The sequence below is a fragment of the Myotis daubentonii genome, chromosome 6, assembly GCF_963259705.1.
Source record: "Myotis daubentonii chromosome 6, mMyoDau2.1, whole genome shotgun sequence".
NCBI lineage: Eukaryota > Metazoa > Chordata > Mammalia > Chiroptera > Vespertilionidae > Myotis > Myotis daubentonii.
Genome location: NC_081845.1, coordinates 86,315,032 through 86,330,805, shown reverse-complemented (window position 1 = coordinate 86,330,805; position 15,774 = coordinate 86,315,032). Strand labels below are relative to the sequence as shown.

At 43.6% G+C, this 15,774-nt stretch overlaps 1 protein-coding gene across 6 annotated transcripts in view; it reads left to right on the top strand.

Moving 5' to 3' along the window:
- The window catches only part of BICRAL (BICRA like chromatin remodeling complex associated protein), a 107,985-nt gene that overhangs the window by 60,791 nt on the left and 31,420 nt on the right, over nucleotides 1–15,774 (top strand). For 2 of the 6 annotated variants that reach the window (XM_059701648.1, XM_059701654.1), the window contains 4 exons: nucleotides 8,164–8,209; nucleotides 8,618–8,666; nucleotides 8,753–8,821; nucleotides 12,841–14,514. In XM_059701648.1, the coding sequence (XP_059557631.1) occupies nucleotides 8,169–8,209; nucleotides 8,618–8,666; nucleotides 8,753–8,821; nucleotides 12,841–14,514 (1,833 nt within the window). In that variant the 5' untranslated portion in view covers nucleotides 8,164–8,168. Of the gene's footprint in view, nucleotides 1–7,196; nucleotides 7,353–8,163; nucleotides 8,210–8,617; nucleotides 8,667–8,752; nucleotides 8,822–12,568; nucleotides 12,705–12,840; nucleotides 14,515–15,774 lie in introns of those variants that run through there. The other 4 variants (XM_059701649.1, XM_059701652.1, XM_059701650.1 and 1 more) reach the window with 4 other exon arrangements.

The window sequence follows — 15,774 nt, the reverse complement described above, 5'->3', positions numbered from 1 at the left end:
CTCAACTTCTGCCCTGGCCAGTATGCTCAGTGATTAGAGCATCAGCCTGTGCACCAAAGGGTTGCAGGTTCGACTCCCAGTCAAGGGCTTGTGCCTGGGATGCAGGTTCAATCCCCAGCCCCAGTTGTGCGGGAAACAACCAATCAATGTGTCTCTCTCATGTTGTTCTCTCTCTCTTTCCCTCTCTTCCCCTCCCTCCCTCCCTTTCACTCTTTCTGGAAATCAATGGAAAGGGAACCCTTGGGTGAGGATTTAAAAAAAAAAGAAGACCCAACTTCTAGAGATGAAAACTACAATGTTTGAAAATAAAAATACGTTGGATGGGATTAATAGCAAATCAGACACAGCAGAAGAAAAGATTAGTGCACTTGAAGACACAGTGATGGAAACTTCTAAATGAAAGCCTATGAGATAAAAGGACTGTGGGGGAACAAAGAAACATCACTGAGCCATGGAACAAATTCAAGCACCTCATTATATACATGTAATTGGGGTCCCCAAAGGAGGACACAAAATATATGAAGTAATGGCTGGATTTGTTCTAAATTGGAGGGAAACTATAAGCCTACAGATCCTGGAAGCTTAATGAATCCCAAGCACAAAAAGCATGAAGAAAACTATGCCAAGGCATATCACAATAAAATCGCTAAAAACTAGTGATAAAGAGAAAACTCTTTACAGCATCGAGGAGGGGAGAGACCTATTATGTACAAAGGGACAAATATACGAATAACGGCATACTTCTCTCTGTAAATAATGCAAGCAAGAAACAGTGTGGCAATAGTTTTATGAACTGAAAGAAAAGAAAAAAATTCAATCTAGAACTATATGCCCAAGGAAAGTACATTTCAAAAATGAAGGCAGCCCTGCCCTGGCTTGTTTAGCTCAGTGAATAGAGCGTGTTGGCCCATGAACTGAAGGGTCCTGGGTTTGATTCCTATCAAGGTCATGAGTCTTGGTTACAGGCTGGATTCCTGGCCCTGGTTGGTATGCACAGAAGGTAACCAAATGATCGATTATTTCTCTTTCTGTCTCTCCCCCTCCCTTCCATTCTCTCTGAAAATTAATGGGAAAATACCCTCGGTGAGGATTAACAACAACAACAAAATGAAGGCAGGCATGACTGGGTGCTTCAGTTGATTGGAGTGGTGTCCCATACACCAAAAAGTTGCGGGTTCGATTATGGTTAGGGCACATACCTAGGTTGCAGGTTCCATCCCAGGCGGGTGCAGATGGGAGGCAACCGGTCAATGTTTCTCTCCCTCTCTCTCCCTTCCTTTCTCCTAAAAAAAATCCATAAAAACATATCCTTGGCCCTAACCGGTTTGGCTCAATGGATAGAGCGTCAGCCTGCGGACTGAAGGGTCCCAGGTTCGATTCCGGTCAAGGGCATGTACCTTGGTTGCAGGCACATCCCCAGTAGGGAGTGTGCAGGAGGCAGCTGATTGATGTTTCTCTCTCATCGATGTTTCTAACTCGCTATCCCTCTCCTCTCCTCTCTGTAAAAAATCAATAAAATATATTTAAAAAACAAACAAACATATCCTTGGGTAAAGATTTGAAAAATGAAAGCAAAATAAACACTTTAGATATATAAAAGCAGAAAAAAATCATCGCCAGTACATCTGCAGCACAGAAATATTAAAGGAAATCCTTCACGAGAAGGAAAATGAAACCAAATGAAAATCTGGATATACTCAAAGGAATGAGCAGCACTGGGAATGGCAACTCTGTAGATAAAAATAAAAGTTCTTACTGCTCATTATGCCTTCAGTAACTCAGGCAGAGAGCACAGAGCTCTGGACAAGGCCGCCATTCCACAGTTCATGTCTGCTTCAATAAAGCTTCTCCATGGTCCCTCTGTAACCTCAGCATCCTTGTTTTTTTCCAATTATAGTTGACATACAGTATTACATTAGTTTCAGGCATACAATAATACAATATAGTGAGTTGTCATTTATATAACTTACGAAGTGATCACCCCTATAAGTTTAGTGCCCTTCTGACATAACCTTAATATCTTGTAAAGGTAAATTTGTAAATGTTTGGAAAATTTTGGCATGTACTAATGCTATACTAAATTAATACAAATAAAGCAAATGTCAGTAGGTTTTTTTTCTATGTTGATAAGATAGCCTATTGATTCTTGGTGGTATTTTTTTAAAATTTTGTTGTTGTTAATCCTCACCCGAGGATATTTTTTCTATTGACTTTTTTAGAATGGAAGGGCGGGGGAGGTAACAGAGGGAGAGAGAAACATCAATTGGAGACACATAGACTGGTTGTCTCCTGCATATGCCCCGACCAGTGTGGGGATCGAGGTACGTGCCCTTGACTGGAATGGACCTTCAGTCCGCAGGCCAACGCTCTAACCACTGAGCGAGTTGGCTAAGTCTAAAGTTTTAACTTATTAATCATTTTCACTAGGTTGTGTTTTTGGAAGAAGACACTGAACAGAGAAGCATATATAAAAGAGAACAAAAGCATTTGTTATGACAGTCTTACACCAAGGTTGAGCACTGGATAGTCTTACACACATCCACAGGTGCAAGAGTATTTGCAGGACTAACACCCAGAAATAGCTTTGCCGAGTGAAATGATGTGTGCACTTAAAATTTTGAAAGATATTGCTAACTTGCTTCTCTGTAGTAATGGGTTTACACTCTCACTACCAAGGTATACACATTCCTGTTTCCCTACTCCCTGACCAGCATAGTTCTCAATCTAATTTCATCTTTGCTACCTGACAGGAAACGGCATCTCATTGTAATGTTAATTTACATATGTTCCCCCCCCCACCCCCCTTATCCACAGGGGATACATCCCAAATCGCCCCCTCCCATGCCTGAAACCATGGATGGTTACTGAACCCTGTAGATACTGTGTTTCTTCCTATACATAGATCCACGTGACGGCTTCTCTTTGGCATGTCCAGCATCACTACTCTTGTGCTTTGAGACCATTATTAAGTGGAAGAGGGTGACATGAACACAAGCACTGCAACTGTGACAGCCGATCTGATAACGGAGACAGCTACTGAGTGACTAACAGGCAGGGAGCATATGCGTGGGGACGCTGGACAAAGGGATGATTCACATCCCTACTGGGACCGAGCGGGACGGCGAGAGATTTCATCACGATACAGAGAACAGCGTGCAATTTCAAACTTATGAATCGCTTATTTCTGGGACTTTCCATTTAATATTTTTGGACTGAGGTTGACCTTGGATAACTGAAACCGTGGAAAGTGAAACCATGGATAAGAGGGGGACCGCTATATACTTCCCTTATTCTAAGTGAAGTTGATTATTTTTATATATTTAAGGGCTACCTGTCTTATTTTAATGAATTAATTATTCATACCCCTTGATTTTCTGCAGGGTAGCTGATTTTTTTTCCTTTTTCTTTTTTTCTTATTTATAGCCACTCTAAGTAGGGTGATATGAGTTGGAGATATACTTCCACTTTTGGGTGATTTAGTCTGGCTTTATTTATGTATTTATCTGCTTTTATTTATGATTTTTCTTATGTCATGCAAAATTTTAAAATTTTATGTCATCAAATTTTCCAAGTCCTTTCTTTTTTTTTTTTAATATATTTTATTGATTTTTTACAGAGAGGAAGGGACAGGGATAGAGAGTTAGAAACATCGATGAGAGAGAAACATCGACCAGCTGCCTCCTGCACACTCCCCACTGGGGATGTGCCCGCAACCAAGGTACATGCCCTTGACCGGAATCAAACCCGGGACCCCTCAGTCCGCAGGCCGACGCCCTATCCACTGAGCCAAACCGGTTAGGGCGCCAAGTCCTTTCTTTTATGACTTCTTTGCCTTGTGACATACTTAGACTTCCCCCACTCCAAGGTTATAAAAACCAATTTCTCCCATGTGTTAGTCTAGTACTTAAAGCTTCTCTTCACCCACTCCCACCCCATTTAGTTCTCAGATTCACCTGGAATTTACTTTTGTGTAAGATGTGAGCTATGGACCCACCTTCTTTTCTCTATGTGGCTAACATTTTCCCCTGATTTGAAATGTCACTTTTACACTGTTTTGCTTTGTGTTTTGTGTTTGGTGGGAAAGGCCAAGTGGATACACTGTGTTCTCTCTCTCTCTCTCTCTCTCTCTCTCTATCTCTCTCTTTTTTAAAATATGTTTTTACTAGAGGCCTGGTGCACGAAATTTGTGTATGGGCAGGGTCCCTAGGCGATCAGGGTCGATCAGGTTCCCCGCCTCCCCGCCTCCTCCTTCCCTTGCTCCCTCAGCACCACACTGCTGCGGCTGGTCGCCCGCCATGTTCTGCACCGCCCCCTTTTGGTCAGCACACATCATAGCGAGCGATCGAACTCCCGTTCTCCCTGTCAAACACCCAAGGGGACACTGCATATTATATATATATATATATATATATATATATATATATATATATATATATATATTGATTTCAAGAGGAAGGGAGAGGGTGAGAGAGATAGAAACATCAATGATGAGAGAAAAATCATTGACTGCCTCCTGCACAACCCCATACTGGGGATCAAGTCCACAACCCGGGCATGTGCCCTGACCAGGAATCGAACAGTGACCTCCTGGTTCGTAGCTCGATGCTCAATCACTGAGCCACACCTGCCAGGCTACACTGTGTTCTCTTGATTAAAGGTATTATTCAAAGTGTTTGTTGACTCCATTCAGAACAATTTTAAATATTAGCTTTAATTTTTTAAGACTGGTAGTCAGCTATCTGGGGCAGTGATCTCTGAACTCTTGGGGTGCCTGCTGTCAGGGAGCTACAGCCCCCTTCTGTCCATGACAGATTCTGCTGTGTGCCCTGCTGTTACTGAGGGGAATGTGTCTCGCACATGATTTTGGGCCAAGAAGTGGTTTGAAACCACTGATCTAGGGATTTCCCTTTAGATCACTGGGGCTTTCAAACATAGAGAACACTTGCTACCCCTGTAGAAGGGACTTCCATTTCATGCCGCCTTATAGCATCCACCTGTTGCCAGAGGCCCAGCTAGTGTTCCAGGGTTGTTACTTTAATGAGAAAAGAGCCTGAACGGGAGTCCAGAAGGCAAGGGAGAACCTTTCCAAGGAAACTGAGCTCTTCACTTTTGGGTACATTTCTGGTCCTCAGGTTGTCTTCCCACTTTAGCATCATAGTCAAACTGTACAACTTTCCTTTCCTGGGGGAAGAACTCCTGGATTAAGCTGTACTGTGGCTGTATTTTGTCACTGTGTAGAGCTGGCGCTAGAGTAAGGTTCACCTCTTTTAATTTGAGACTGTTTAAAGTCAGAAATGAGTGTGGCCCTTTAAAAGGTAGAATTCTCAGGGTGCCCCCAGTATAAAGGCTCATAGAGTTCTACCCAGGGGGGCCAAAGGGTAGGTCTCTCTGGGAGGACCGCTGCCACTGACGAGGGCGGATTCCCTGGAAGGGCTCTGTCAGCCAAGTGTTTGAGCGCCCGGGAGGTTTGGTCAGGGAAGATGCACAGTGGCTTTTCATTGCATCCACTCTTGTAAAGTTGTTTTTATTTGGGCTACTCACGGAGTAGCTTGTCACTTTGAACTTTGGGGTAGCAAGTGTCCTCTGTGTTTGAAAGCCCCAGTGGCGCTGGCTTCCTTTCTCAGTTCGTTCGTTAGCCCTTGGGCACCTTGTCTTCTGGAGGAACTAGGAACAGGTGTAACATAGTGAGAGAAGCTGGGATAGTTGTAAAGGTGTTGTGGGGTCTTTCTTTAGACTATCTTACACTAGAGGCCCGGTGCATGAAATTCGTGCACAGGTAGGGTCTTTAGGCCTGGCCGGTGATAAGGGCCTATCAGCTTCCCCACCGCCCTGCCTCCCCGCCACCTTCCTTCGCCATCCACCTGCCCACACTGCGCGGTTCCCCCCACCTCCCTGCCTCCTCCTTCCCTCGCTCCCTCAGTGCCCTGCCACCGCTGCTGGTCGCTGCCCCCTGGTGGTCAGCGCACATCATAGCGAGCGATCAAACTCCTGGTCTCCTGGTTGAACTCCCAAGGGGACACTTTACATATTAGCCATATATATATATAATTAATTAGTTTGTTCCAGAGACTGTTAAACACTTAAAAATAAATTTACAGCCCAGCCAGTGTGGCTCAATGGTTGAGCATCGACCCATGAACCAAGAGGTCACTGGTTCAATTCCAGGTCAAGTTCAATGCCTGGGTTGTGGGCTCGATCCCCAGTAGAGGGCATGCAGGAGGCAGCTGATTGATGATGTTTCCCTCTGATCGAGGTCTCTATCCCTCTATCCCTCTCTCTAAAAATCAATAAAAATATTTTTTAAAATAAATAAATTTACAGAGTACAGTGAATCTCTCAATAAATGGTCATATTGCCCTGGCTGGTTTGGCTCAGTCATTAGAGTTATCAACCCCACAGACCCAAGGGTTGCGGGTTCGATTCCCAGCCCCTGTTTGGGCATGTGTGGGAGGCAACCAGTCCATGTTTCTCTCTCTCCTCTCCGCATCCTCCCTTCCCCCTCTCTAAAAAATCAATGGAAAAGGTATCCTTGGGTGAGGATTAAAATAAACGGTCATGTTGAAGTAAAGAAGTAATAGCCACTTTATAGATTTAATTAATCCATGTGATTGTGATGTCTGGCCAATGCAATTCTACCATAATAAAAATCAGATTTAGGGGAAGCCCTTCACACAGGTTTCTACATACCTATTTAATAACAGTTTTCCTGTTTTCCTTCCTGGGCCATTTTCACTCCTCAAAAGTCACATTATGTTAGTACAGTCATTCTAGCATGCCCTTGAGTACCTCCACATCTTAGTCCTAAGAGCACTTTTCCCTTACTAGCTGCCCCTTTGACAGTTTAAGCCATGGAGGTTACCTTTGATAAACTCTTTCTTCCTCCTGTCGCACACATCCTCTCCTCTCCCCTGAAGTTTCACTCAAATGGATTGTAATCTCCCGGATCACTCAGCAACTGAACAAGTTCATCCACCCAGGGGCCAGTCCCACGCCCGGGGTACTTACCCCTTCCAGACCCTTCCTGAGGAAAGCAAGCTCCCTCCGTGAGCAGGAGTCGATTTTATATTTGTTTAGCCCGTGGCTGATAGGATGGGCAGTTTGGGGGAAGCGGAGAGGAGATGGCAGTTTTAAGGGAGAAAAAACATTAAGTAGAAACGATCCCTCTGCCTCTTCGGGCGTGTCCCATTTCTGGGCGTCTCTTCAGGATTTCATTCCTCCGTCCAACTGCCGTTCACACACTGCCCTTTCCAACCGCTCCAGAACTCTTGGCCTGGGCATTCCGTGATGTAAGTTATTCCACGCATGGCTCGAAATGGGTGTGAAGCAGTGTTGCCAGGTGTCGGATCACTAGTGTAAGTTTCCCGCATCTCAGGATCTCGGGGGAGGGAGGAGAAAGGGAGAGAACTGCTCTTGGAATTTGGGTTGTGATTGTTTGAGCCAGAACACAGTCACTGTGCTGGCTGAGCAGATGCTGCGGACGGCTGGGAGGGAGGGAGTTCTGGGCCCGGAGCTGGGGGAATTGGGGTTGAGATTTTATAGTGTTGGGATATAGATTGTTTGGAATCGAACAGTTGGCAGTGTTGCTGCCGAGGGAGGAACCTGGGACCTTCAGGGCAAAGCCTGAGGCAGTGCTGCCTGGACTGTGGTCTCTTCTGTCTCAGAAAGGAGGGAGAGCGGCTTTTCTGTTTTCCTAAAGATAGCTCAAATGTGGCAAGAAATCCAGATTGCTCACCATGTTTGGAAACATCGAGTCACAAAATTCAAAGACTTCTGTATCCATGAGATCTTTTTCTAAAACAAAAATATTCTTTCTCCCCTTGTCATGATACATTTTGAGGAAGTTGCTGTGGATGGCTTACAGTCCCTTTGGGGAATCTGCATGAGGGGTTGCTGCCAACTATCTTTGATTTGTCCAGATTCCTTTTTGACTTGTAAGTTAAGGATTAGTGTTCAATAAAAACTATTTAAATTGAATACTTTATCTCTTGAATGATCACACACACAAAAACAAAATCCCATTAATAATCAGCAATTAGAAGAAAAACTCACATGCAGTACAGTTCTTTATCTAGGAAAGAACATTGTTTATTTTTAGGTTGCATGGGTGCTACTGGCTTTAATCCACTTCACTGAAACAGTGTTTTTTTATTCCTTTTCTTATAGTTGTCATGGATGATGATGACGACTCGTGTCTCCTTGATCTTATTGGGTAAGATGCTCGTTCCAAAATCAGGGTGAATCAATTGTGTGAGGTTTCCTCTACTAAAACAACCTAATAAGCATATTAAATCCAGATGGGTTTTTAAAGTAAAAATTAATCATCATAGTATGGATTAACAAGTAAAGAGACTCGGGTTGATAGGGATCAAATTTAGGTAATGCTTTATTTATCTTTATTAAATTTATTTTCTAACAAGTCCCAGGAATGGTAATAGGAAATAGAACAACATCAATTAAAAAAAAAAAGTAAAACAAAAAACTACTAATGAACTTGAATTAAAATAGGGAGACAATTTTACTCAGGCTATTGTGTCATTTTTGTTTTACCCTGGGAAAAAGAATCCTAAGTCTAGGTAACACATTTATGGTTGCTTTCCCCTTTTTCATTGTTTTCTAGAGACCCACAAGCACTGAACTATTTTCTGCATGGACCTAGTAATAAATCTGTAAGTAATACTTAGCACGCCGCAGATGTAACTTTTGTTTCTTCTCTGCAGTTAAAGTAATCTCTGTTGAATTTGTGCCTTTGCAGAGCAATGATGACTTGACTAATGCAGGATATTCTGCAGCCAATTCAAATTCAATTTTCGCCAACTCTAGTGTGAGTATGAGAGACTGAATGCGGTGATCAGTGTTTCTGTCTCATTGATGCCTGTGAATTGAGGCTTTACTTGCCTTTGTATCATGATGAGAATGATTACCTTGTCTTTTGTAACTGACATAGAAAGGAAATCTATTGAATTATGCTGACGTTTTCTACTTTTAACTTAGCCAAGACAAGCTGTATGAGATTTACTATGCCATTTTCCTAAGCTTTCAACTTTCTTTTTAAACTGACTCAGAAATCTTATAATCTAAGAAAGTAGTATTACAAAGTTTTGAACCTTGTTACGTATAGCTTTAAATAAATTATTCTTAATTGTAGCTACATGCTAAATATTCTCATCTCAAACAAGAAAAATAATAACTGAAACTTATCTAGTATGTTTGAGGCACTGACGGTTCAACATAATTAACTTCATTAATCCTCACGATAACTCTATGAAGTAGGTTCTGTTATTATCCTTATTCTACAGATGAGGAAACTGGGCACAGAGAGCTTAGTACCCCCCCCCACCCCCCCACCCCCCCACCCCCCCCCCCGCCAAATGACACAGCCAGGGGTTGCAGAGCTAGGATTCTCACGCAGGCCACCGGGTTCTGGAGCCTGTATTCTCAAGTTCCAGGAGCATCCACACAAGAAGCCTGACCTGGAGGAAAGGGGTCCTGCCTGGAGGCGATACCCAAATTACTACGTTGAAGCCTGTGATTCTCCAAGCCCTGAGATGGCGCCCAGCTGACCGAGACCACATTAGCCCCATTTCAGCTGCTGGTTGACGGGGTCCAGGACACCAGTCCCGGCTTTTCTTCGTAGTTCTTTGCATCTTCCATCCCCAGCCCTAGCAGCTCAGGCTGAGAATCCCTACAGCTTTGCACATTGGACCACTCATTCTTGATTGATCTACTTTTAATTTTTTCTTCACGTTAAAAAATTTTTAAATTGTATTTAATATATATATTATAAAATTTGCCATCTTCATTTTAAATGTACAGTTCAGTAGCATTAAGTACATTTACATTGAATTCACCTTATTTTATTTTATAAATATATTTTATTGATTTTTTACAGAGAGGAAGGGACAGGGATAGAGAATTAGAAACATCGATGAGAGAGAAACATCCATCAGCTGCCTCCTGCACACCTCCTACTGGGGATGTGCCCACAAGCAAGGTACATGCCCTTGACCGGAATCAAACCCGGGACCCTTCAGTCCACAGGCCAGCGCTCTATCCACTGAGCCAAACCAGTTAAGGCAATTCACCTTATTTTAAATAGCTGTTGATTCCATATCTTTGTTTTAAACAAGAGAACAAATTCACTTTTATTTATTTACTTTTCAATACATTTAAGTCCCTGAGGGTTACAGCATTACATAGATTCTGTGTCCAATGACCTTAGCAGGAAGGTTACTTTGGGACTTGACCCGAGTCATGCCACTGTTCCCATGAGCACGAGTTCCTGGCCCAGGCTACTCTGGTTTTGTTCGGTTTGCCACCAGGAGTCACTGTGCTGTTCTCTGCCTTATACACATAACCGCATCTCGTGTCTAGATAGAATTCAGTTTCATCTCCAGCATGAACACCTTCAATTTTAAGAACTGTGTGTGCCCTGGCCTGGTAGCTCAGTTGATTGGACCATTATTTCATACACCAAAAAGGTTGTGGGTTCGATTCCTAGGTTTCAGGTTCAATCCCTGGGCGGGGAGGGTACCATAGGCTACCAACTGATGTTTCTCTCTCTCTCTTTCTCTCTCTCAAAATCAATAAACAACATATCCTCGCCCGGCCAGTGTGGCTCAGTGGTTGAGTGTTGACCCATGAACCAAGAGGCCACTGGTTTGATTCCCAGTAGAGGACATGCAGGAGGCAGTCAATTGATGTTTCTCTCTCATAGATGTTTCTATCTCTTTATCCCTCTCTAAAAACCAATAAAAACATATTTTTAAAAATTAACCAGTTAACTGCCACGATATCTTGAATTTAATTTAAAAAGGTCCACCGCTTGCATCTATAGATGTTTATGGAGTACAAATGGTAAAAAAAAAAAAAAAAAAAAAAAAAAAAGCCCTAACCGGTTTGGCTCAGTGGATAGAGCGTAGGCCTGCGGACTAAAAGGTCCCAGGTTCGATTCCGGTCAAGGGCATGTACCTTGGTTGCGTGCACATCCCCAGTAGGGAGTGTGCAGGAGGCAGCTGGTCGATGTTTCTCTCTCATCGATGTTTCTAACTCTCTATCCCTCTCCCTTCCTCTCTGTAAAAAATCAATAAAATATATTAAAAAAAAAAAGCAAAAGGTGGGTGGATCAACAAATCATTGTGTTTTTTTTCTCTCTCGCTCATCCTCTCTCTCGAAATAATTCCAGAGACCCCGCTTATAGCCAGCAAAAATGCCCGTGGCCGTGGCCGGTGTTTCTCAGTGGTTAGTTAGAGCGTCAGCCCATGCACCAAAGTGTTGTGGGTTTGATTCCCAGTCAAGGGCACGTACCTGGGTTTCCAGTTTGATCCCAGCCCGGTTGGAGTGTGTGTGGGAGACAAGCAGTTAATGTATCTCTCACATCGATGTTTCTCTCTCTCCCCGCTCCCTTCCTCCCTTCTACTTTCTCTAAATAAATAAATAAATAAATAAATAAATGGAGCAAAATATCCTTGGGTGAGGATTAACAGAACAAAACAAAACAAATTGTTAATGGCCTTGGACCACAGCCTTTCACACCCATTTGTCATTGTTGAAGTCCTGTTCCCAGTACGCCTTCACAGGCTCCAAGATGAGGGATAGAGTCCATATCTTTCATAAGTTTGACATGTCCCAGGAAAAACTGCTGGAATAGTGAGAATGTATCTTATTTATGAGTGACCGTGTTCGGTTCCCTTCATATGCCTATACTAGTTGTCTCTAGTTGGAATATGTTTTCCTTAAGGACAAAAACAAACACATAAGAGGGTGCTTGATAAATAAATGTTGAGAGACTTGCTTTTGAATAGGATGCTGAAGCACTTTTTTTTTTTAATATATTTCATTGATTTTTTACAGAGAGGAAGGGAGAGAGATAGAGAGTTAGAAACATCGATGAAAGAGAAACATCGATCAGCTGCCTCCTGCACAACTCCTGCTGGGGATGTGCCCGCAACCCAGGTACATGCCCTTGACCGGAATCGAACCCGGGACCTTTCAGTCCGCAGGCCAACGCTCTATCCACTGAGCCAAACCGGTTTCGGCCTGAAGCACTTTTTAAAGCATTATAATAAGCTGATCACTTCTAAGAAATCAAATGACCATTTACTCATTTTATGTAGGAAGCTAGTTTTTCCTGGACTGGTCTTGCCTGGGTGGGGAGGTTAGAACTGGAGTTCTGAGAAGCCTTGAAAGATAGGGCTGAATCTGATACCTTCTGGATCTCTCATAAAACAACACCTTGAACTCCCAAAACTCACTTAGACTCCCATTGTACAAAGGACTAGACATGGCCATCTCCTCAATACATACCTACCCTAGGCTGAGTTGCGCTTAAGCCTCGGACTGGAAGCAATTATGAAAATTAAAGTCTGTGCCAGTATCTCAAAAAAATGAAGCTAGCCCTGGCCAGGTGGCTCAGTTGATTAGAGTGTCATCCCAGTACACCAAGGTTGTGGGTTCAATCCCTGGTCAGGGCACGTACAAGAATCAAGAAATGAATGCATGGGTGGGTGGAACAACAAATCATCGTGTGTTTCTCTCTCTCTCATTCTCTAAATAATTTTTTTAAATGAAGCTAAACTCCAGATAGTTGTCAGTATCTTTCTGTTATTTATCTGTTTTCTATAAACTGATTTACCCGAGCAATGAATGTGTATAATTGCAAAGTAATGTTCAACATCATGCGTAAGGAAATACAGTATGATAATAAGGTGAGCAGTTTGGAGAGTTGTGTTCAAACTGCCATGCTTTATTTGTATTCAGAAGTGAGATTAATTTTTTTATAAGAATCTCTTTCAAAGGTTGGATATGCCATGTGTAACATACTGCTTTTGTTTTTTTTAATAGAATGCTGATCCTAAGTCATCCCTCAAAGCTGTGAGCAACCAGCTTGGAGAAGGGCCCAGTGATGGACTGCCACTTTCCAATAGCCTTCAGTTTCTTGAAGATGAACTTGAGTCTTCTCCTCTTCCTGATCTCAGTGAGGACCAACCTTTCGACATCCTTCAGAAATCCTTGCAGGAGGCCAATATCACTGAGCAGACGCTGGCAGAAGAGGCATATTTGGATGCCAGTATAGGTTCAAGCCAGCAGTTTGCACAAGCTCAGCTTCATCCTTCTTCATCAGCATCCTATACTCAGGCTTCTAACGTTCCTAATTACTCAGGTCAGACGCTGCAGCCTATAGGGGTGACTCACGTGCCTGTCGGAGCATCGTTTGCAAGCAATACAGTGGGTGTGCAACATGGATTTATGCAACACGTGGGGATCAGCGTGCCCAGCCAGCATTTGTCTAATAGCGGTCAGCTGAGTGGCTCTGGTCAGATACAGTTAATTGGGTCATTTGGTAATCAACCTTCCATGATGACTATTAACAACCTAGATGGATCTCAAATCATATTAAAGGGCAGCGGGCAGCAAGCCCCATCCAATGTGAGCGGAGGACTTCTGGTACATAGACAGACTCCCAATGGCAACTCCTTGTTTGGGAACTCGAGTTCCAGTCCAGTAGCACAGCCTGTTACTGTTCCGTTTAACAGCACAAATTTTCAAACATCTTTGCCTGTGCATAACATCATCATACAAAGGGGCCTCGCCCCAAATTCCAACAAAGTCCCAATAAACATCCAGCCAAAGCCCATCCAGATGGGCCAGCAAAATACGTACAATGTGAACAGTTTGGGAATACAGCAGCATCACGTGCAGCAAGGGATCTCTTTTGCCTCTGCGAGCTCACCCCAGGGTTCAGTCGTTGGTCCGCACATGTCTGTGAACATCGTGAACCAACAGAACACAAGAAAACCAGTCACCTCACAGCCGGTGAGCAGCGCTGCGGGTAGTATCGTCATTCACTCTCCCATGGGCCAGTCTCACACCCCCCAAAGTCAGTTCCTCGTACCTACAAGCCTTTCCGTCAGCTCCAACTCGGTACATCACGTCCAGACCATAAATGGGCAACTTGTTCAGACCCAGTCTTCTCAGCTCATTTCTGGCCAAGCGGCCTCAGAGCATGTAATGTTGAACAGAAACTCTTCCAACATGCTCAGGACCAACCAGCCGTATTCCGGGCAGATGCTGAACAGCCAGAACACCGTCCAGCTGGTGTCTGGGCAGACGTTTGCCGCCTCTGGAAGTCCAGTGATAGTCAATCATGCCTCCCCTCAGATTGTTGGTGGGCAGATGCCCTTGCAACAGGCATCACCAACGGTCTTACACCTGTCGCCTGGGCAGAGCAGCGTCTCCCAGGGGAGACCCGGCTTCACCACCATGCCCTCAGTGACAAGCATGTCAGGACCTAGTCGGTTCCCTGTTAGCTCGTCCAGCACTGTCCATCCTAGTCTTGGGTCTGCGGTTCAGTCGGGTGCATCAGGATCAAACTTTACAGGGGATCAGCTGACCCAGCCAAACAGGACTCCAGTACCGGTCAGTGTGTCTCATCGTCTTCCAGCCGCTTCTTCCAAACCTACCAGCACCTTCAGTAACGCACCGGGAGCAGGAACCCAGCAACCGTTCTTCTGTCAGGTAGGCTCCCTTATCGATGAGTGCTTGGGTGATTGCGAAAGGGAAAAGTGGGATTTGTAATTTAATAGACTGTAATGTTCCTCCTAATTTCCCGATGTATGATTCATTGCCTTTTTTCTCCTCAATGAAAATTTTTTTATCCAGCATAGCGTTGTGGTTTCGAGTGAAGACTCGAGAGTCAGGTTCATGGATTTGAATCTAAGCTTTAAGACATGGATCAAGTCTGACCTTAGCTTACTTCTCTAGACTTAATTTTCCTCATCAGTGAAATGGACATAATGCTACTACCACCCCCATGGAGTTATTTGGAGGATTAAATGGTAGAACCCACATGAAGCACTTAGTCGCTGGCAAATAGCAATTATTCAATAAGAAGCAAATTAATATTCAGCAGGTCCTTGACTAACATCGTTTCATTCAACATTGTGTTGTTACAACGATGAGATGCTGTAGGAACTTAACTATTGTTTACATCAATTAGCCTGTGGAAAAACTGGTTTCATTATACGCTGTTTCACTTAAAGTCACAGAACCTATTAACAACTTTAAGTGAGGACTTACTATATGTACTTGGTTGAACGTATTATGGGCATTTAAAATGAATTCTTATTTTAGATTATTTACTAACACATCATATAGCAAGCCATTAGGTCATAGGGCTATGTACTTGGTGGAGAAGTTGTAGTTGGCTCTTGGGTGCCAACCAGAAAGGCTCAGGGACCCGGTGTGACTCAGCGGTGAATAACTGGCTTGCACTGGGGGGTTGCATATAGCGGGAGGGATGCAGGGCACTGTCATTTGACCAATACCGGAGTCTGCTCTTACCATGCCTTTGTGTACGTAAATTATAGTGGCCCATCAGCTAAACCACATGAGGGTTATGTTTCTTTCTTTTTTGAGGGTTATGTTTCTAAAGAGTCTCATGTCATCAGCTTTGATCCCTCACCCCCATCTGCCCAACCTAGCATTTGGTTCCCACGCATTCTGAGCGCATTCCTTAGTTCCCGTTACACACCTGCTTTCACCCCACAGTCTAATCTCTCAGTCCTCCGTTCCCACTGCCTTGCTCCTCCACAGTTAGAGGTATGCAAAAACTTCTCTACCATACACATCAATATTTTTTAAGCTGTATACCTTTGATTTAGTAATTCTACTCAGAATCCTAAGGAAGCAAAGATTATTTATGATCAAGGATGTTCAGTGTATTACCTTTGGTACCAAAGGGATGTGTGTGTGTGTGTGTGTGTGTGTGCGTTGTGT